The sequence below is a fragment of the Anoplolepis gracilipes genome, chromosome 13 (genome assembly GCF_047496725.1).
Source record: "Anoplolepis gracilipes chromosome 13, ASM4749672v1, whole genome shotgun sequence".
NCBI lineage: Eukaryota > Metazoa > Arthropoda > Insecta > Hymenoptera > Formicidae > Anoplolepis > Anoplolepis gracilipes.
The window spans coordinates 6,927,084-6,950,941 of record NC_132982.1 but is presented as its reverse complement, the minus strand read 5'-3'; the positions used below and the strand labels follow the sequence as shown (position 1 = coordinate 6,950,941).

Genomic DNA, 23,858 nt, shown 5'->3' with positions numbered 1-23,858 from the left:
TCAATTCTTTTAAATATCATTAATTGTTGCGGCATTTAATTTTTTTCTAAACGTGAATTTTACGACACGTTTAAAGGATTTATAATTTTTATGTAATGTCGAAGAAAAGCAACAACAACTTCTACTATGTTTTAATTATTGTTTCATAGTTTATACTGCTTTGCATATTTATATATACAAATAAAATAGAAGGATGTGTTTTTATTCGTGCAACGATAACACTAACTGTAAGTCAGATTGTGAACTTAGACATGCATTTATTCTTATCTTTTTATCTCGCGGTAATTGCAATGACATAAGTAAGCTACTTGACAATTGTTCGAGCGAGTAATTTCTTCCCTGCAATGTAGAATGTGTATCTTACTTGATATATATAGTAATGAGGAAAATGTGTGAGCATATAATGATTGATTGTGCTACGAAGCACTTGTTTTGACTCACAGTTTGAATCTTTTTTCCTTGTAATTATGACAGAACTTATTTTCGCTACGATTGTAAAATATAGAGTCTTGAAATCTATTTATGAAATCTTTGACTACAATATGGAATAACTTTTTTCTATATATAACAATAAACTCGATTGATTTTTGATGATGATTTTTAAATTAAAAAATAAAATATTTTCTAAAATTAAACTTCAGAGACGTAGGCAAATTGCAAAATTATTTTCGATTTACTCTCGAGGTCGATATTTAATAAAAAATTTCTTTAATAGATTTATAATTCGTGAAGATTACAAAGTATTTAATTTTAATTTTAGTTTTAATTTTAGATTAAGTGATTGTAAATTTATTGAAGAATCCGTAAATAACAAAGTAGCTTATCAAATATGAGTCATAATAATAATCTTTTTATACATCATTTTAATTTAAACTAAAAATAAAAGTGTCAAGCTGAATGTCAATTTAGTCATAACAAACATTCTTAACGATGCTAATATTTTTTAATATTATTCAGTTTCTTACACACATACTAGGTATATTATCAGATCAGTATTGTATCGATAAATTCTGCGAATAACCTCACGGTATTCGTATTAGATTTTTTTGACCGAAAAAATGTTCGCTGTGGTACGTAACACGATTATCGGATTTTTTAACGTGAGTTTAACGCGAGATAATTATTCTTCATAGAGCTAATTCTTCTACCTGGCTAAGAGATCAGATAATTGATCATCTTACATAGTATCCTTCGTAATTATCTGATAAAACATATTCCAGATGTGCATTCTTCGCTGTAAATGCACATTAAAATATCAGCTTGCTATTATTTGCACTATATAATAATTATTATTATATTATATAAAGTTTTGTCATAATGAAGAAACTTTATATTTTTGTCATACTTATTTAAATTTTTATTGTATCTACATTTTCTCTTTTTTTCCCGCGGTATATTTTCGATTTTGCATGATTGGAATAATCGATTGCAGATAACCATAACATGATTATCGGACGTGTAAACCACATTAAGCAGGCGTCACCAAAACCGTCGTACCAGACTGCGGAGAAAGTGTTACATTGCATCATGCCTGGGATAACCGATTAACATACATTCCAGTTTATGAAGTACGAGAAGCTGATAAAAATCGATCAGCAAAACGTGTCTGGTTACCAATCTTTTGCGAAGGAGACGCGAACGGCGCGCATTTTTATCAAGGAACATTCATATCGTCGTTGCAATGCTAAAGTTACGAAACAGCATTTTTGGTTGCGAATTTCATTTACGTATACAAGGTGTTCGATAGTAATAGCACATTTAGCAATCAGTGCGATATTTCTTACTGAATAGTGATTTTATCTCTCTACCATAATATTTAATTGGAAGCGAGATTTTTAATAAAATTTTTGAAGTTTAATTATTATTAAATAACTTGGAAATTATATATCTAGAAGCAATGTTTTATTAAAATCAATCCAAAATTAGTGGTTAATGGAATTTTGTCATATATTTGTATTACACAGTTCAATAGAAAATTATTTTCTTTAATTACTAACTCGATAACTCAAAAGCTATTTATATTCATATTTTAATATTTTATATGCACAAAATGTGATTATTATCGAATTCAGTATAATCTTATTGAATTTATTATTAATAACTATAAAGTTACGAATTTACAACAGCAAGGAGTGACTATATTTAAATTTAGAAAGATAAATAAAATAATAAAACTAGATTTTTTACGTAGAACAAAGATAAATTTTAAATACTCTGTGATTTAAAAATTGGAACAACTATTAGATGAATCAGAATGGAACTAAAGTCTCAAATAAACTCACTAGATGTTCTTTATGAGTTAACAATATTCTTGTTAATAATTTGATGAGATAAAAAACAGAATAAATGTAAAATGTGTGCAGAACAAATGAAACGAAAAAACAGAAGAGCTAAAAATAATATTCCTCGATCAAGAAAATATATAAAAAAACAAAATATACCTTTTGAATAAAACATGCAGAAAGGATATATCAAATATCAACTTATTCAGCACACATATCTATATTTTGAAATTTCAAAAATTCAGTTTTCTTATCAGTGAAGCTTCGTTAAACTGTTTCGGTTCTAAATGAAAAAATATATTACTGAAAAAAAATGTGCTAAAAGAGAACATTCGCGTATTATTTACAACTCAATTCCGTTTCATTCATGACAGAATTAATTCGCCTCTGAACGGTTAGTGAGTAGAAATCAAGACCGATCAATATTCAATGCAGGAAACAAAAACAGAATTATTGTTGGATCTTTTATCCTATTGGTTAATATATAATATAATAATAATATAATATAATATAATAAGCTGACTTTCACAAACACGTAGCGAAGAAATCGATAGATGTGATATGTTGCTTTCGCGATATCTTCTCAACATTCTTTGCGAATATTTTTCACGCAACTACGAAAATGAATTTTCGAACGACAATAATTTCATATGCAATTTGACAAATTGTTGCATTCATTTAATAATCATCATCACTGTAGATTGTTGATTTTTGTTAGAGGTAAATAATTTTTTTTTTAATTTTGGTTTTTTTTTGATTCCTAGGCTATGCTGTGGGTCCAACCTTTCACTTGCGTGATGTTGGGTGGATAGATGATAAATCCTAATTCTGAGCTCTTTATTTTCTATAAACGGAAGAGGTAACTAAATAGACTTCTGTCAAATATTCTTTCGGTCATAAATACATACTAAGATTTTTGTCAAGAAATATAATATAATGGATATTTTTCAATTTTGATTTTCGTAATATTATTTGATATAAAAAATTTAAGAATTGTAGACAATTATATTTTTGAAGATTCTAAAATAAAGTTAAGATAATAATAAAGTTTTGTTTTTATCAGCTAACTTTGATCAGCTGTAATCTTTACAGTGAGAGTTAATTGAAGAAAGATGCAATTTTATCATCTCCGAAGAAAAAATCGCTTAAACTTTCATAATGGCAATCGCGCAATCGACAAAAAAGAACGAAAATTGCACGATCATCGGAGGAAATAGCGAAGAATGGATGCGCATACCATGTACCACGACGGACGTGTTGTTTCAATTCCGTCGACTGGCTCCGGAAAACGCGTGCAGCTTGCTGCAGTCCGTGACTTTGCAATTGTTTCTCTCCTCGATATCGCCAATCATCGGCCGTTCTGGGATGACTCTCAATGCGGTTGCACCGGCTGCATCTATCGCATGTGCGATTTTTCTCACTTCCCTGACTATCTTTTCCACCGGAATGCTCGTCGCGCGAATCCCGATTTATTGCTCAACACAAAAGCGTTATCGAGATTCGATAATCCGTTATCTGGTATGTTTCGGAAGTTCGTTTATAGGGTCGCATTTTAAAGTTAGACACCGCAGTTGTAATCTCTGAATTTTACGAAGAGTAAAAAAAGCAAAATATATTTTGTATATTTTAATTAAATTAAATATAATGCGATCTATTAATGATTGTTAGTCTTTAATATTTATCATTAAATTTTACATCATTTCTTTTCTTTTTCTTTTTTACTTGTGATGGATTATCTCATATATTTTGATAAACAAATAAATAAATAAATAACTCAAAATTGAGAATTACCAAAACATTAACCATTTATCTTTTTATATAAGTATAATCAAAATTTTTACTTGCACTTTGCTTATGTTTTACGTACATTTCAAAGTAGATTATACATAAACTATAACATAAAATATCGGGTTTTTGAGTTTATAAACAGGAATCGGTTGTTTTCATTTTTTAGTCGTTTTATCTTCAAAAAGTCCATTACGTATTGTTATCATTGTCATTGCATACAATAGATTTAGCGTTTGCTGATAACAGGATTCAAATCCGGCATAAATTTAGAATTCTGGAGTAGAGAGATGATAGCTTTATTTTGGCGAACACTGCAAAATAATTGAAAGAGGTAATTTGACGCGCAACTTTTATTATGTTACTATTAATTTTTTCTTCCAGAAAAAGATGTGCTCGTAATAGCAAACGTGACAAATGCCAATACGTCCTTTCGAAAAAAATGCAAATTTCCAGAACAGATTGGTCAGCTTTCAGCGACATTATAACATTCTTATTAATCACATACCTGTTATATTTCGATAGCGCGCATTTCGACTTGTATAGTAACGGCAGGCAGATATAAATTTGCGTTCTGGACCACGCGTGAAAGTTTCATGACAGTTGCTAACACAAATGATATTGTGAAAGCAAACGAAAGCGAACTAATTATAAACTCAGATTTATAGTAACTTTTATTTAACTTGCAGTTCAGAATAGTCGCATAACTTGTTATGCATCGTCTTTCTTAATGATGAACAAATACATAAATTTCAGAATAAATAACGACCTCTCGACAAGACGCGTGCGCTAAAAAAAGAATAATTTTTTTATTATTGTACGTATTTTTAAAAATATAATTATAGAAGACTATGCTATTAGTCTACTCTATTATCATTTCTCACACACAATTGTGGGAAAATAAAAGTCAGTACGTTCTTTATTTTCCAAGATCCGCAGTAAAATTGGAAAGATTTTCTACAGAATCCCATAAAAAAATTAACAAAATTTTTGTTTAATTATTAAAATTAATATGAAAATGCTAAATGTTATTTTCGTTTCTTTAAAGAGAAGGATTATCTAGAGAGAGAAAACTGATGTTTTTTTGGAAAACAATGCATACATTCATAAGTAAATACCTATCTAGTTATAATAAACAAATTACACAATTAATACAGTAAATATTTAGTCGATTGAATGATTGCAATTATTAATGCAATGCGTCGATAAAATTTACTGTTGAGTAAACATATAATTTATTCAATCAACTTGATATTTATTTTAACATCCGCTGCCAGTTTTGTTCGCTTCAAGCTCATTTCTTCTTTATAAATATGTTTTATATGGAAATAATACATAATAAAATTACAGAATAAACTTATATTTATAATTTATAATTATATATCATATTTACATTATATTTTTAACTCGATACTCAAAATAAGTAAAAATTACTTAATGATTAATAAATATTATTATGAATGTTTCATTAATTTGATAAAAGGATATGGTAATAATTTTCTTGAAATAAGAAATTTTCCACTGGCACTTATCTCTAATTTTCTTAATGTAGCATCATAACAAATCAACAGATAATGTTACCTTAGAAGGTATTCAACTTCGCTTGTTCGCATAACTGGTTCCAAAGCTCTAGTCAAACAGTCCAACATCGCTCGATTATCCCCGCAGGCTACACCAAATACACATAGTCGACATGCTGTTACTTCATCCTATGAACAGTACATAGATTTTACATATGCAATTTTATACACGCAATTAGCACAGAAATCTATGAGTCCAAACGTGCAGCATTTGCTCTCATAATTAGCATTTATCTCCTTAACAAGTAGGTTAGAGGATGATGACTTTTCACGATAATTAAAAGCAATTAATTTTTAAAATCCCTATGATTTAAAGATCTCATAGAAGATGCTAAGCAAAAAGCTGAATACAGTTTTGGAGAAAACGATGGCATTATATCTAGAAGATATTTTTCTAGATTCAATAGACTCTCCCTTTAGTAATACCTATAATTTTTAACACGCGTTTTACAAATGTAATAAAAAAGTTTTACACACAGTAGGGTTTAACATTAAATAGTTCCTGCTTCGAAATGCGCTACGTGCATACATTTTTTTCTGCAGAATCGTATCATTGCTCATTCCTGAGAAACTAATGCGCTCAACGCGCGCAATTCTTTTTACCATCCCGCGCGATTATCCCGGCCGCAAAAATTTGCGGTCTGCCTGCTTGATCGTGCGGATTAGCGGTCGCTTTTTTGGCCCATTAATTTCCGCCAGCGAGTTAGACTTTTTCTGCGACGCGACGCGACTTCCGTGTCCCTTGTTACTTGAACGACAAGACGACACGCGCTAACGAGGCGGAAAACTTAGTGTTCGATGCAACGACGCGATTCCGGGTGCGATTTTCTGCCTGCACAGGGCGAATCGAATAATTGACGGTAATTGTCGGACGAGGAGCACGGGAGAAGACAGTCTCTTCATGCGGCACGTGGACACAAACTTGCGGTTGCGGCCGATGCACGTGATTGTAATTAGCGTGCCGCTCTCCCAATTTATTTTGCTTGATCTTGCTCGTTACTTTCTCCACCGGTGTTCTTACACTTCGAATTGATATATTAAAGAATTTGTTAAAATTTACATTATTCACTCCTGCTCGATATTAAGTTTTTATATTTATAAATGTCTACTTTATATAATAAAAGATTGTACATCTGAATTTTTTTTCTAAAAACATGAAATTTCGGATTTATATCCTTTTCAAATACATGATATATTATAAGAAATATACGTTCTTCTAACTTTTACCGTTTTGTCATAATTGCAATTTTTTATATTTACATCTATAATTATATATGTATTTTTTATCATATTTTGTAGAAAACTATAAGAAGACGAATTTATCTGAAAAATAAAATTTCACATATAAAATCGTTGTGTAAGAAAAGGAAATTTCTTGATCTGAGCGTGACGTTAATAATACTAATATTCACAGATCAATTTTCTATTCTGGAACTTGGACTTCGGCAATCGTCGGTATTGCCTTCCTTCCTTCTTTCTTTCATCGAAAGAAATAATCGATCTCTCACATTATACGATTTCATTCATCGACGAACTTGTCCTGCGCGACATTGCTCGAGAGAACTGCTTTAATTTAAAGTTTTATTTACCATTTAAACTTTCTAATAAGACGCCTTAGACTGACGGCACCAATCGCCCGTGAAAACGTGACGTCAGGTTCCAGAAGATTTTCCCTTTGCCTCTCAGAAATATAACCAACCCTCATCCCATGCGGATGTACGCGTTTCAGATCAGATTTATAACTGCAGAGAAGTTGGACGTATTTACGGGCTCTCGCCTGCCTCTTTACGAGTCGATACGTAAATACATCTTCTTGCATACACAGCACCTCATTTCTCGTCTGCTTTGATGTTAACAGCCGACTGATCTTCGATAGAACTCGATCGCGACGCCTGCCGTTAATTCGGCTTGGCTGACAGCTCGTGGTATCTTATTAAACTTTTCTGATCTCGATATTTTTCTCTCGAATCCTCGCGAGACCTTCTCGCGGAAGATGGAATGTTGCTATTGCCTCTGGCGAAGATGTAAATATTAAGATAGCGAAAGAAATATAAATTTTCATAAACAAATCGAAGAGAAGAGATAGTAATATCTGTTATAATTATATGATATTGATATAATCTGGAAAAATAAGCAAATGATTTATTGTTGTAACTACTATAATCTTAATTGTTATTATCGTTTACAATCGTTTGAATCGTATGAATCGTTAAACTGTTATATTTCTTCTCTGTTCCTCTTATTTCGTGCTTCTGAGAAGTATTTCCCAAGGATTATATTTTATGAATAAAATACATATTTATTCTGTTTTACCTTTGCTTATCTGACGTTTCTCGGGAAATGCTGGCGAGAATTTTCTGGTTACAAGCGATTGAGGATGAATGTTTTTTCATTAATCAAGAGTGCTGCAGGCACATAAATAGATAACAAATAGAGCTCGTATTATTTATTATACTATACATTTTTTATTTAGTTGCACATGAAACTTTAATAGACTTGTTTATTTCCGAGTAATCAAGTAGTAAAATATTTAATGTCAAAAATTGACTAAAATTATAATAAATGAAGAGTTTTTTCTATATTCTCTCACAATAATTTTTATCTCAGGTTTAAAAAAAATCTACCCTTTAAAGTTTTATGTACAAAGTAATGAGAAAGAATTATCTTGTGTATTTACGAAGTAAGTATATACAAGACGATTCAATTGTTGGAGAACTAAAAGAATTGATTGCATTATCCCGATTGAAATCCTGTAGTGCGTAGATATAAAAGATATTTTCTGAGCATAGGAAAAAGATTCTTAAGAAAAAATATAAATTCAATATTCACAGTGGCGTTTCGCTGCTTTGAAAAGACAGTAAACAAGCACGATGTATTACTATGATATACATAAATGTTATACCACAAGCTTTTGTTCTTACGCTACTGTTTTTGCAAAAATGTCTGTTTGAATATACATATCCGTAGGATAAGTTAAAATCCAATTATTGTTATTATTAAATCAAATACTAATTAAATGTATTCTTTAATGGAAAAAATAATATGTAAACTAATAATATTATTATTGAATTATTAAAGCGAAAAATATATTCATGGTATTTACAATATTTTTGAATTTTCTCTTTTTTTTCTTCCTCTTTTCGGGAGCTTCAAAATGATATTAATATTTATTATATAACTCAATATTATGTAAGTGATTTGTGAATTGAGCGTAGAAAAAAGGAGAATGATCGGTTTCACACCGAAGTGGACGGCACGTTAATTACAGATTCCTGATGGAGAATTGAACTTTATCTGAATCTCGATGGAACGGAGAGTGTGATTTAATTAACGCGATTCTTTGTGCGAGAGATCCATGTTACGAACGATTTACAGACACGGTGAAACTCATTTCATTCACGGAATTCGACCGAATCGTTTGTAACGCATTATTCCGCAGTTGCCTCCTACGTTTGCCACGTGCTTTGGAGAAATCTTCCTACAATCTATTAATGGTAAAGACTCGATTATATAAATTTTTTTATTTAAAAATAAGATTACAAAAGCACACATTTAATATATAATTTACTCTCTGTGATTTATCTTGAGTTTTCTTGTTTCTTATCAGTATCATGTTTAGTTTCTCAAATACATGTATATATAAGTTATACGAAACCATGCAGAATTCCCATCAACAAGAACAAGAAGATGTTACTTCAGAACTGCATGAAAAATATATAGTAACCTTGCATGCAAATTCGGCTCCGGTTTCATCTGTCATCGCGTCTATCTCGCGCAATGTATCCCACTCTCTCTCTTTCTCTCTTTCTCTTTCGAACTAACGCCGAAAACGGATCGCGTCCCAGCGGTGAAATTCGAGAGCCGAAGTCGCGGCTTTATATCGGCGGCTCATCTGCACGTTACGCGCGTTACGGCCACGGCGGGGGCATTAGGGGATCATTTATCTTACTTACGCGATAGGCGATGAGCCTGACCCATTACGCGGTCACCGGGGACCGAAATTTCTCCTATCTAGCGAGCGATGCACCAGACCCCTCCCAACTCCTTCCTGCTCCGAAACGGATCCGCGCCGGTTAGCGCGAAATCAATATTCATTAGATACAAGGAGCGCGACGCGCGTTCGTGTTCTCTCGTTTAGATAATATTTAACAACACTGATTGACTGATCGCACCGCCGAAACTAGTTAATCGTGGATATGGCACGAAGTATAGTATTCGCTATTGAGTTTACAATCAAAAACAGTTACCAAAGTCTTCTTTAATCTCTTAACTTTTACAATTGATTTTCTTAATCATCGTAAATGAAAAGAAAATTTCATTAAGGATTAATAGCAACATAAAGAATTAATAACAGCTAACAATATGAAGCTAAAGTTAAAAATATAAACAAAAGCTTGTAAAATAATGATTTATCTCCTATTTAGCACGGTTTTTCCATCCGAATTTTTTGGACGTACGTTGCGATGTGTATATTTTAAACAGGAAAGAAAGACAACGTGCGAAATTTTTTATTCGGAAAAAAATTTATTAGAATATTTTTTTATCGTATTTTACATATTTTTTTGTCATATAAAAATGAAATAAAATATATTTGAGAGGGTGCAAAAAAATAAATTTACAAAAATTTATCTGTACATATATATGTGCAGCGTAAATAATGTGAAACTCGCACGTTAAATCTTTCACGCAGACAACTTGGAAGGGGAAGAGTTTGCTCATTAAAATGTTACACTTTAATTTAGAATTCCAGCAGAGTATAGAATCGTATAGAATACGTAAGATACGATCTAAATCAGTTTACAGATGCAAATGAAATACAAAACCGTTAACGACTTCTCTGAAAGGAAAGCGATCTCATTTGATCCCCCGAGTATCGCTTTACCGATGCGTTAAAGTTGTATCGATTGTGAAAATAATGCAATTTATAATGGACGTTAAATGAAGTCGTGAGCGCGCGAGCTCTTTGAACGAGTACGCTAATTAACATCGAAAGGAATTCATTCATTTTCTTTATGACTGCTAATGGACATTGCGCGAGAAGAAAAGGGGTAGCGCAGGGTTCTTTATTATCTTTGTGGTATTCCCATCGAAAACTACAATTTTCGCGAGTGGAGCGTTTCTTGGAAGGAAAAGCTCCGTCGCGAGAATATCTACCGATCGATACTCATTAAAGGCGAATCCCGATAAGCTCGTTCATTTGTTATATTTAGCAGTCCCACTTGACCGTCTTTGGTATCGGTCGCTACATACTTTCGGAAGCATTCGCACATTATCGGAAACTACGTGGCTAATCAAAATTACTTTGCCTCTTTTAACGATCGCGATAATCGAGTGAAGAGCCGTCATAAATTAACCTTTTGTATTTCTTTCTTCTTTGTATCAACAAACATTTACAATTGCTTCCTCTTTATTCACTTTTGATGCGAAACTTTGTAAATTGTAGAGCAAACTTATTGTATATCGCGGCTGTAATTAAAGTAACATATAAATGAATATAAGCTAAGAATCTCTTACACATGTAACTTTCTTACATTATTCCCCTGTACAAATATATCTCGTATACACACTGCTGCATCGTTAGATGCACATATATTTGACGTAATTTGTACTTAATTGCCCGTCACAATAATCACGATTAGACGCTGTAATGGTTGATCGTAACTATTGGCTGTCACGTAACGGAATGCAATAGTCCCATCGATATAATACGGGATTCTAGGGAGATGTTTGTATTCTCAGTGATTAGTTGCCGATACATAAATTTCCTAATATGGTCTACGTGTTTGACTACAAGTTACGTATACCACCGCTTTGTTTCAAAGAACATTGTATACATAATAACTGCATATAAAATTTATCTTAAGTCGATTTAATGTAATCTATTAATTTTTATAAAATAGATCTGTATGCAACATATCTTTTACACAACACATTTTAATATTATATTTAACTGGACCATAAAAAAAAAAAAAACTGTATTGTAGGGAGAGGCAGACGTGACATATATTTCTTTGTGTGTACTTTCTTTGGGAAAATGCAGTTTTTCATTTTGTCCTATATATTATTTTAAATAAATAATAGAAGCTATACACGCGATGTGAATTTAAGAGCTACATATGTTTTATATTTCATAAATTCTATCGGGATGACAAACGCGGATTATTGGTTGCTCCTTACTTCTTTGCTGCGGCGATTGAGATTTATCGTTCCTCGAACGGCGCGAGCGCGGTTTCTCCCGTATAAATCTTCAGGGTTCGAACTCTATCGATGAAACGCCGGTATATATCGGCGTTCGATATCAGGAACGGGATACACACACACACACACGGTGCACATACACATATATATTGAGGGACAAACGCCGAAATAAGAGACACTCTTGAACCGCTGTGTAAATGTCGAGCTGAATTTGTGCCATCTGGCTCGTAAGTTGTCGATGGCCGTAAATGCCTTCTGAAAGTATGTATACTGCAAAGAAAGCCGTATTTACCTCGCCCCATGTTTGATATAAATTGGTCTCTACCATTTATTGTAGTCCGGCAGACTTATTTATAAAACTCTCGTAACGCGACACGCCGTGTAACGTTGTTTTACCTGTTATTTCTGTTGTGCGACCCAACTTTGAGGCTGAATCGATATTGCTATGTAAATATAATGGAACTCGTTGTTGTACCATTTTTGCACAAACTATTGTAATCTCTATCTGACAAAAAAAAAAAAACACTAAAAAATGTCGAAATTAACTCTAGCCATACAGTAATATTTTTTTTTCTTTTATGACATGGATATATTGTATTAAAAAATGTTTAGAAGTTTTACAGTCCTAAGTTATTTAATTACAATTTTATTTAATGTAAAAAATAAAAGTATTACGCATGTAATTTTGAGCAATAATAAGTAAATATTTGTAAATTATATTTTCTGAAATAAAAATGTCATATAACACTTATACTTTACTACATGTCGTCACAAAATGGGAGATATTATTAGAGAAAATTATCAATGTGAATATTTAAAGAGATATGAACTGAATATAATACGCGAATAAAAAAAAGGAACAAAAGTAGCTCTTAAAAAAATAACGAACACTTGCTGCCTTTTGTTTATAATCTTATTAAATTCTTTTATATATTTTTTTTCTTTTTTTACACGTAGTTCTTGATCAAAATAGCTTAGTTACAAAAAATACTTGCATTTTCTTGTCAGCTTTTTCATATACTTTGCTCGTAATAATTTTAATTAACATTCTTATGAAAGTTTTTTTTTTCTTACTTTTCTTATTTCATTGGAATATTAGATGCTATTGTTACAGATATCTATTACGGATCTGTTCCTGTATTACAAATTACAATGTGTTAAAAAATATATATATATAAACAATTAAATTATATACTAGATATAATTAAAAAGTAAAATATTATCAGCTTACAATTAGTAAATATATATAATAAATATGAACAAATCAAGTATTAAGATAAAGTTTCAATCTCACAAAAATTCAAAACCAATCCATTTTTAATTCAAATATTTTTAAATGCAAGTATTAGTTACTATATCGGTGATACTCGGTACCAGGACGATGCCTAAGGGATTTGAAAGGCTCATATTAAATTTCTCTTGGCGCACAGATCGTATCGCGTGATTCGTGAAACGATCTCTCGCGAACTTCCTTATAATAAAAGATTTCCGAATTTTCGCGTGTAAAGATCGTTGGCGCTTCTCTCGCAAGCTTTAATTTCGCTATCTTCCTCTCCCACCACTCTATCAGAATATACGAATCTATTTCCTGTGCAGTCGCGTGCAGGAAATCGAATATACACAGTGGCGCGAACAAACGCTCGACGATTCATCGATCTCTTTGTTAGATAACTCTTTCTACTTTTTTTCGATTCTTGACGAAGTAGACCGATAACGCCGATCGCGTTCTTATCGTGTCCTTAACCCTCGTAGCAGGGTTAACCTCAGCGAGATTACCCGACATTTTGATTGCGAGCTTTCCTGCTCGTCAGCTTTCTTGTTTTTCCACGAGAGAAACTTTCTACTCTCGATTCTTCTGTTCTTTTCTTTTGATGGCTCGGAAAGAACGGAAAAATTCTTGGAAACATCTAAAAGTCTTACTCAGCGCAAACGAATTTCAACATGTTATCATTCTTGTAATTAAAGAACTAAAATAAAATGTAATAATTAGAACATAAACAATTATTATATAATTTTTTGAGGAAAAAATTTAAAGCGAATAAATAGAGACATTAATTTGTAATTTTTTAAAATCAAAGTTTTGATTAAGAAAATATTTAAAGAATTGGATAAATTAGATTCTGTAACTTGAAATGAAATTATGTTTATAATTTCATGTGTGTCGTATAATATAAAAGACATATATTTAAAGAATTAAAATGTATACGTATACAAAATACATGTATATATCGGGATAATTAAGATATACACGATACATATAATAATAAAATTATATATAGACTTTCTATCTTGTTTCTGACCTGAATTATAAATCATCTAAAAAATAAACTTTAGAAATTAAATTTCATAAAAGATAAACATTATTTCTTTTTCTGCTAAAATTTTTTTATTATACATATATTAAAATAATTATTAACATTACAATTATCACATTAATTTTAATTAAATTCCATGCTCGTATCAAAGCGTGATTCATTGATCCCTCTCGCAAAAGAGAGAAAGTGCGAAGAACAGAACGAGAGAGAGAGAGAGAGAGAGAGAAAAAGATGGCCTTGACAAGGATAAAAGTCTTAAATAACAGAATTAGATGTCATTGCTAATCCTATAATCCGATTCCCTCCCTTGATTTGGTCATTGACGATGGGGATCTAAGCCTCGCGGAAAACCCATGCAAGTTTCCGCTCGTGCGATCAAAGCCATCTGCGGATCCTCTCTCCACATTTCCTACGGTTAACTAAACATCTCCGGACACGCACCGGGGCGCGTAACGAGCAGCTGTATTCGCCCACGATCGTTCCTCATCGAATATCGATGGCGATTGCTGGATTGCTCGTTGATACCAAAGCAAGCGGAAATAATGGGGCGCCGCCGTTTGTTTCTTCACGCGCACGCGTTTCAAATCTTGAAATTTCACAGGTACGTAAACGTGTATCTTTTTTTTTTAGGAAGTTTTTCTTTGGTTTTTGAGATATTAAACATGTACGCCGTATTATTTCCGGATACAAAAGCATTATACAGCTCTCAAATCCTCTTTTCATGTACATGAAATAACAGATTTTTCATGGTATAATTATTTCGTGGTCCATATACATGTCGCGCCGCCAGATTTTTCCTGATTATATTCCTCGTTCTCTTTTTATTAAAAAGGCAAAAGAAAAGTCTCGGCTTAAAAGAATTATCTTGGGGAAAATTCAATTAATTTCAGAGGATTATAACGAATTTCAGAAATACTCCTTTTCTTGTGAGATAAAAATCTATCTGTCTTTAGACATTATTAATTCTTGTATTATAATATTATATCTTATAAAAAATTATATTTTCTTATATCATTATCTAATGTGTTGTTGTATATTAAACATAATCATATATATACGTTTCTAACTTCCACATAAAGAAAAGTTATTTAAGGAACGTTTGCTCTCCCAACTTTTGCGCTTTTCATGAAATATTCGTGCTCGGATAAGAAGCTGTTGCGCAAACATTCCCGAGTCCACAATTTCTCAGACGCTGCTGGTGTCAGAGAATGAAATGTTTAGGAATGCTTGATGAGGCGTACGACGGACATGAGCGTATAAAGTGTCGCGTGTAAACACGTGCATGTGGGAGAATATTTTTCCGGCTATCTCGTGTCGCGCTTAAGATTTCTGACTTGCTCCTGAATAGTTTGTTCTCACCTTTGATATGCAAATCGGCGTCGTTGTTCATGACGTTACCTTGCTGCTGCGCCGTTGAATTTTAAGCGCGCCTACCCGATGTCACGCAACCTCCGTCGAGTTATCTTCTTAGCGGAAGTTCAGTGTCCTCCCTCGGTCCATTTAGAAAAGAAGCAGCGAACTTACGCGGCTTCCACCTCGAGCTGCTACATGCAGATTTATGCAGTCTGCATGCAGCAACGTACCAACCATTATGTAACGATATAACGATTTAAACCGCGAGCTTTAGACACGATTGAATCTCTATCATCAGAGCATCTTCAAATAAAATTACGTCTTATCTTATTTTATATTAATTTTCTTTCTTAAATAAGAAAGTTTTTAATTTTATTTTTCCAAGTTTGATTATTCAAATAATAATGTTATTTACTTTGCGAAATAATTGGAAATAATAATAAAAATATCTCAATTGAATTCTAACAAAATAAATTTATTAATTCGTCTAAAGAAACCGCAGTTTGTAAAAAAATAATAATGTTTTACTTGGTATAAAATAACTATTCTATTTTTGTTTTATTTAATTTAAACATTTTTATTCCTTTATTTTTTATTTTCAAACTTTTATATTTGCTTGAGAAAAAAGTATAAAAATAGTCGCTTACCTTCCTTTACGGAAATCGCACAGTTGGTTGACTATTGAAATTATCTATAATCCGGGCAATAAATATCTTGCCATCTTTATGGAAAGAAAGGCCGACCTGATGTCAATGAACGACCCGCGCGATGCTTCGCGTGAAAAGAATACGGAAGTGTCAGTAGTAACAGAGTGAGTTAAGTCGGACGAGACTGATTCTGCTTTCTCTCTCTCTCTCTCTCTCTCTCTCTCTCTCTCTCTTCCCCTAAAACAAAGAATCTTTGTCGCTTTCATCGAGAATTCTGTTCAGTTCATCGGGCAACGTTCGTTCGGGCTGAAAGTGGGACATACGTGTAAACGATGAGAAAATTCAGGGGGAAATTTGAAGCGCCTAGAGTCCTTTGCACATCGTTCAAAGCGCTCCCATTCCCCACGGGATATGCGGTATTGCACCCGCTTCTCGTGATAATTTCGGCAAAGCAAACAACAAAGGGCGAACGTCAAAAGGAATGCCAAAACGTGACACTTTATTTCCAGTCACGGCTATTGCGATTAATCCGTCGCTAATAGAGCCGAATTCGCATTCGGTTCTTTTTTGATTGACGAGAACAGGATTATCAGAGAGATTGTCCTCTTTTCGTCGAATGATTCTTTTTTTTCAAGATAAAAGTTCAAATCATCTTCTTTTCAATTTTTAATCGCGTCTTTTGTTACTGTAATATTTTACAAAAATAACTAAAACGAAAAGAGACGATAAATGTGAAAATACTTCCGAGATGTAATAAAATTGTGCATTGAATGTGCCACATATTTCTACCAAATTCTACTTATTTCAATTTGTAATTCAAATTTATTTGCAATCAGATTATTCATATCTGTGAATATATATCACAAGTTGCTTTTACGACGAGCTTTTTGAACTTTATAAATAAACATCATATGAATTTAAAACTGTGATATATAGTGACCTAATTTAGCAATACGATGATTTTAATTTTGATGTTTTTATTGCGCGTACATTTGTAAAGATTGCACATTTAACATAATTATACGCGAAAAATAGTAAAAGTTGAAAGTTTTGCTAAATCTGCAACTCGGAAAAATAGTTATAAATAAAAAAGTTTTCGAAATTTTTTAAAATAAAGAAATTGTAGTTTAATTTATGTGACCATTCGCGATCGGTTACATAGTTATGATAAATTTACATTGACGTAAACTGCATATGTGCATGCATACATAGCACAGTATAGCCGCGACATCCGAGAGAATGAATTATTCTAAGGACAAACTTCTCTCCGCTGTTATGTGATAAATAGAAATTATCCGCGCGAAACGCCCGACCGAGTGTCATCATCAGACCGCGTTGCATATCTAGGTTGAAAATGTTACTAGTTGCCGTTACTGTAGTTAGTTTAATCCTCTAATCTGCGTGCATTAATTATGATGCGTACATACGGCTGCGACATGTAAGAGCAATTTCGCATTCTAGCGTAGCGAATGCGCGTTAATACTCTCGTTTTACGTACTTACCGTTAAGCGTGTAATAGGTTTTTCTGCGCACCAACGCGCATGTAATCAGCATGCGGTTGAATTTTTTGGAAATTGTCCTCTTACGGAGAAAGCGTAGAAAGCGCATCATTGCACTCTTTTGTAGGGTTAAATAAATTATATATAAATTATGAAATAAGTATGCGGTTATCCAAGTTTCAATGATGGATATTTTGACGAGTTAAGGATTTTTTAATTATTTTTTCATTACTTTAAATCGTGTACAGAAATCTAGAAAAATTGTTAAGATAAACAAAAATATTTTTATTCGTGGTGAAAAATATACTATTATATAATCCATAAAATAAATAACAGTATATTTTAACTATATATTTTGATTAGAGTATATATATATATATTGAGAAATTTGTAAATGAATATTGATTGTATTGATTGATTTGTGAAAAGCCGAAAAAGTTGGGTTTGAAAAAACACAAATTTTATATTTTTTCCGCTACATCTTGTTTTCTTTTATCTTATTAGTATTTTTAAAAAATTTAAATTTTTGTGACATACATTAAATTTATTTTATATTTATTTCAACAAAAATGTCGTATATTTTTGTTTATTTCGTAACGTGACGTCATAGTTGCATAATTTCAAGTAGTCACGCTCGTTTCTAATCAAAGTTTCGCACATAGTTAGCAGTTAGTTCTTTGGTATGCGAGAGACTAGAAACGTCAACGTGTGTATACATGAATATATGCACGCTGCACACGTAGTTATTTTGTTAAAGAAAGTCAAACGTGTGTGGTTGGACGATTCTAATTAAGTTCAACGGCGCAGCAATAATTCAATTAAAGTACAAAATGTTAAGTATAGTATACTTTGGAACTAAAAACAATGTGTTAAGAACTCACGCACGAACTTTGTACAACTGTAGTACAAGCCAATCTAAAAACCCATGATAGATACTAAAGAGTAGACTACAAAAAACTGAAAAAGTTTCATCGATATCAAATAATAAAAATATTTTTTCAATTAAATAAAATAGTTTTTATTCTTATAGAAAAAGAAAGAAAAAAATTTCTTCTCTCCAGTTATTTTTTTGTGAAAAATATTACTTCAATCTGGATTGAAATCGTGATTTTAACGAAACATACACTTTTTTTCTGTAATAGGAGATAGACTTTTTTTTGGTCCAAATATGTCTCTAATTTCCTCTTTTCTCTTGCGCATCTGTGTTCTGTTTACTCTCTCGTGAATGCATCGCGGGTGTTACGACTCCCGCGATTCGAACCGTGCGAAACGGCTCGGCGCACGGTTAGGTCTCTTAAAAAATTCACCGTATATATCATCGGTGGATTGTCGCGGCTTGGCAAGGGATAGGTGGGATGCGCATAAATATTCATCGAACTATCCCCCGGACTGATTGCGTCGCCGCGTTGTCGATGCATGCCCACTGCAATTCTATCGCGCTGCATCCGATCTCTTACGGTGGAATGTAGAAACTTTGAACTGTTTCATAGTTTCATAGAAAGTTTGGGCAAGATCACCTCCGCTGATATGTGACAAATAATTTAATTTATTTATGTTATATGAAAATACGTTCATAACACAAATATCGCGGATAGAATTCCAATTCAAATTTCTCGAGTAAAATTAACATCGTTAAAATTAACATGCGAGTTTCTGGTTTAATGTTTCTATTTTTGTATCAAATATCAAAAGTATTAATAACGCCATTAACTTTTTTTTTTTTCGATTGTTATTAAAAAAATTATGAAAAATTTCACTTACCTCTCATTTTCGGAGTAAACGACTCGATTGATGAGGTCAAAAGAACCCCGTTTCTTTTGGTGCCTTTTCGAAGACATTGAACGGCTAAAGGAAATTGATCGGGCGCCATCGTTATTTTGCGAGGATGGTCTGCAAGTGAGAGAGTTCATGAGCCGAAGCCGGAGATTCTTAAATATCGTCGACGGCAAAAGTTTGGGGAAACGCATCGGGGTCATGGCTATCGATCTTTTGGAGAACCATCTTCTTGCAGCCATTGCCATTAACGCCGAATTACCAACCATTATCGGCGAAAAGTTATATTGTAATTTAGTCTACATTTCCGTATCAGAAAATTATATACTCTGTCTCAGGTAATAACGAAATAAAAATGCGAAAACATAATTAAAACAAGGAGACAGTTTCTTACGTACGTGAATTATCTTTTTTTCTTTCTATCAAAATATGACGTTTTTCGATATTATAATACGAGATGGTCGCTGGCTAACCGGAACATGCGTGGCAAGAATGAATCGAGGAAACGTTGTGTGGATAATTTATTTACAAGAGTAAAACATTATGTACAAGAACGTGTTTTCTCGCAAGAGAACCGTGTGAAAACTCAGATCGTGAGAAGGATGCGAGTGGGTGGGGAACACAGTTTTTTTTTTCTTTTTTCGGACTAGTCGTGGGTGTAAATCATACGAATCGTAAAGTCACGCGCGTGTATGTGTGTGTGTGTGGTTTACATACATTTCTCTACTATTATCTGTAAGGTGTGTGTATGCGTGTATACGTGTATGTCCTCTGTGTGGTTTCCTTTAAGTTTCATTTAACACTTATGCCGTAAGTAGAAAGTACTTCGCCGCGGGTGGAGAGATCGGTCTACCCCTTTTTATTACATCGCCCTTCGGTTAAACTAGCTCGTGACACATTTATTTTACACTTAACACTTTCCTCTCACAAATTTTCTCTCTATGGTCGGGAAAGGGCGCGAGACATAATTCTGTTTTATTTCTGCTTGTTCTACCCCTTTTTCTCCTAGCCACACTCACGCTCGATTATGTCTCTTCGCGTCAACAATCGCGCTGTGCATTATCGTTAATTCTTATGTTTGCATTGCGTCGTTGTTTGACGCAATTATTCTAAAATCTCAGGCGACGACGATGTAATTTTTAATCCTTCTCTCGCATGCGACACGTAGAAACCATCTTTAATTATAAACTGTAAGAATCCTGATTTCGTCGTCGCTGAAATTCTTGAATAATATTGACACTCGTTTTCGTCATTCGTGGATATGATAAGATCCCTCAGACTATGTTCAGTCTGCGGTCGTACCAGTCATTTTTCAACCCCTGCCGTGTATCTCAACAATGTGAATCGTACCGATGCTAAATTGCGAAGCATAAACTAATTTTTTGAGCTAAGCCAAACAGATGCCTGGCTAATTAATTATTTGCGAATAGGGACTTTTTATTCTTATTTGATCATCTATGTTTGAATATAGAGTGCAAAAGAAGCTTAAGAAAATAACTACATACTGGATCACGCCAATAGTTGCTTTTTTATCATTATTATGACTGCCGTAAATAAATCGATATTTGAAATTAATTAAATCGATATTGTATTGCGATTGATATTGTTTTATTATTTGATTGTTAATATGTTTACGAATTGTATTGTAAAGAAAAACAATTAAAAATAAAAAAAGAATGTCTGAAATACAATAAAAAACACAATTAAAAAAACGATGCGCTCAGTGAACCAGATACATCGTCAATTAATAAAAGTAAACGAGAAAATCTGCTTGTTATTTAGGCAAACGGTCGTTAAACACAACGTAATAATTATTAATTTTGCACGTAATTGATGTTGAAAATATTATTTATGCAGTACGCCAATTACTGAAAACGTTTGCAAAGTGAAAACGTCTCGGTTCGCTCGTTATCATTACGCAGCTATTTAATGTTCTATACGTACAGTTCAACTGTAAATATATTGCCGCTGTCGCTACGACAAATGTATGAAAAGTTTCGGCTCCGAGTTCGTTTTCTTTCCGAGTTTTCGGATGATCGGGGAAAAGTCGACTGAAAAGTTCGTCGCGCAGAATCCGTGGTTCCGAGACGCCGTTATAGTAGACGGCTGCCTCACACTCCGCTTTTTAACCCTTAGGCACAGAGTCTCCCCTTTATTACGTAAGAACTAGCTGTCTCTCGGAGATTATCTTCATATTTCTCATTCTACCGGCCAAACTCACAATTAAGTTTAATATAAACGAGATGGGTATTTTTGTGAGAGATTACAAAGGACAAGATAAATGCCACAATGAGAACATTAAAATATGACATAATTAAAGTAATAACGAGGCAAATTCAAATTTTCGTTTCAAAATGTATAAAAACAGGATTAGAAAAATTCTAGTTTATACTTAACCGACGCATTTCTATTTCTATTACACAAATTAAGGTTAAAAAAATAATTATAATAAAATAATACAAACCAGAAAAAATGATGTTAACAATGTCGAGAATAAGAGTTGCATATTTAAAATATCGTTCTCTTCGAAAATCGATTAATTGAAAGAGATAAAAATCACAGTTTGAAAAATATCATTTCGCAGATATCATAAGCTTCATTTTTTCACTGCAGTAATTTAAATCTCATTTTAAATTTCCTGACTATGACCACATTATGTAATTATGTAGTCTTTCGGCCGTTAAATGTGACATAACTATTCCAGATCAAATCTAGAATGGTCTGTGCAAAAGAATTAACGTTAAGGATGTGTGGGCAATCACCTCGCGATGCGTGTCCATCGATTTCGTAATGTTTTGAGCGACCTTTGTGTACACGCACATTATCTCAGCTGACCCAGAAGGAAGGCGAGCATCACCAGTACCGTCTTGGAGTTGGGCGAGCCGGCTGCCGTATTTCCGTGCTGCATCGCCGCCGGATGTTCACCTGAAACAGAAACGAGCACTCATAGGATACTTCCTCCTTTATTCCTAGCGTTCCGGGGATCTCGGAATGCGGCGGAATGCAGTGGAAACGCAGTATGCGATGCAGGGTACTTGTATTATTACGATGTGGGGCTTCAATTTTTCGCGGCAATGAGTATATGAGTGTTTCTGGAAACAAAATGCCAGTTGTAGGCTCTTAAATCGAAAATTATTATAAATGCAAAACTATATATAATCCGTCATTCGACTCGGCTCATACTGTAAAATATTGGTTTTTTGATCGCCTACATTTTCCATTCGCGTGAGCTTTTGTATTAATGTACGTTTTAAAGCTTCAATATTTTACAATATCATATAAATTCTGTTAAAAACCCTATTATGTATATATACATATATTCTAAAATCCACTTTTATTTATCACATGAACTGATTGCGTAAATATTATAATACAATGATAAATAAACAATTCTCATTTTTCATTTCTCTCTCTCTCTCTCTCTCTCTCTCTATATATATATATATATGTATATATCTTATTATCTATATTTTCTTGTAAATAAAATATATAATTTAGAATTTCTGCATTTATATCCTGGCATTAATTATACACGATTCCGTCTATTCACATGATAAACACTTTCCAACTTGTATTTACGTGAAACGTTACAAAAGTGTAGATTTTACACAGCGCTCGGTAGTAAAGGGTAATGTCATAATCCGCTTCTTAGTCATTTGCATGACTAGATACGGGGCCTCCGAGCATAAATTATTTAAGAAACCTCCCTCCAAGGAACGGAACGGGCATTTCGAGACGGAATAGTCCCAAGTTTGACGTAATTTCATATGTCGGCGCCGAGGAGCCTCGACGGATTTGTAGAATTGGGGTCAGCGTAATATAGCAACAGTACAGCACAGGGGAAGTGGCAGCGTGTTTCTCGTGTGTCGGGGCATTCGCACCCTCGATTGATTTCTTGGCGAACAGTTCTAGAACTGGAACGAGCGTCGTGAGGGCGGTTTACGACGACTTCTCGCCTTCACTTGGCTCGACGAGTAGCATATACACGCGGGCGCACTCTCTTCTCTTATTATCCCCCTAGCGCAAGATTCAATATTGGATCTGACGTATTTCTGAAGGCTGATCAACCTATAAGATTGCTTGGAAAATTGATCTGCAGCGTCTGCAGAAAGTTATAGCTGCCATTCTCAAGCGATCAACTTGTATTCTTACATACTTCACATCTTCTTATCATTTTAACCGATAAGGATTCTTTGCGGATCCCTTGGCTGACTACACGTTTGTTCAGCAAACAATCATAAATTGCGATCATTCGCAATGTTGCATAGAAATGCATAAAGTGATGCGTCGCGCGAGAAACCGAATGAACCGGCATTAGCCTTATCCAATCCCCATGTCACCGCGCGTGTCAGCGCGATTACTGTCGCATTAATATGCATCATGCGAATTCACGAACTGTTACGTGCACATTTTTGAAACAAATCGC

At 33.3% G+C, this 23,858-nt stretch overlaps 2 protein-coding genes across 2 annotated transcripts in view; one reads left to right on the top strand and one right to left on the bottom strand.

Annotated features, from left to right (window-relative positions):
• Positions 1-3,095, top strand: part of Pect (phosphoethanolamine cytidylyltransferase) — a 42,804-nt gene extending 39,709 nt beyond the window's left edge. The window contains exon 6 of the mRNA XM_072904896.1: positions 3,047-3,095. Coding sequence (XP_072760997.1) covers positions 3,047-3,080 — 34 coding nt within the window. The 3' untranslated portion in view covers positions 3,081-3,095. The remainder of the gene's footprint in view (positions 1-3,046) is intronic.
• Positions 3,096-19,936: 16,841 nt separating this feature from the next.
• Positions 19,937-23,858, bottom strand: part of Dpr1 (defective proboscis extension response 1) — a 307,741-nt gene continuing 303,819 nt past the window's right edge. Inside the window, exon 6 of the mRNA XM_072904137.1 lies at positions 19,937-22,357. Within this exon, the coding sequence (XP_072760238.1) occupies positions 22,254-22,357 (104 nt within the window). The 3' untranslated portion in view covers positions 19,937-22,253. The remainder of the gene's footprint in view (positions 22,358-23,858) is intronic.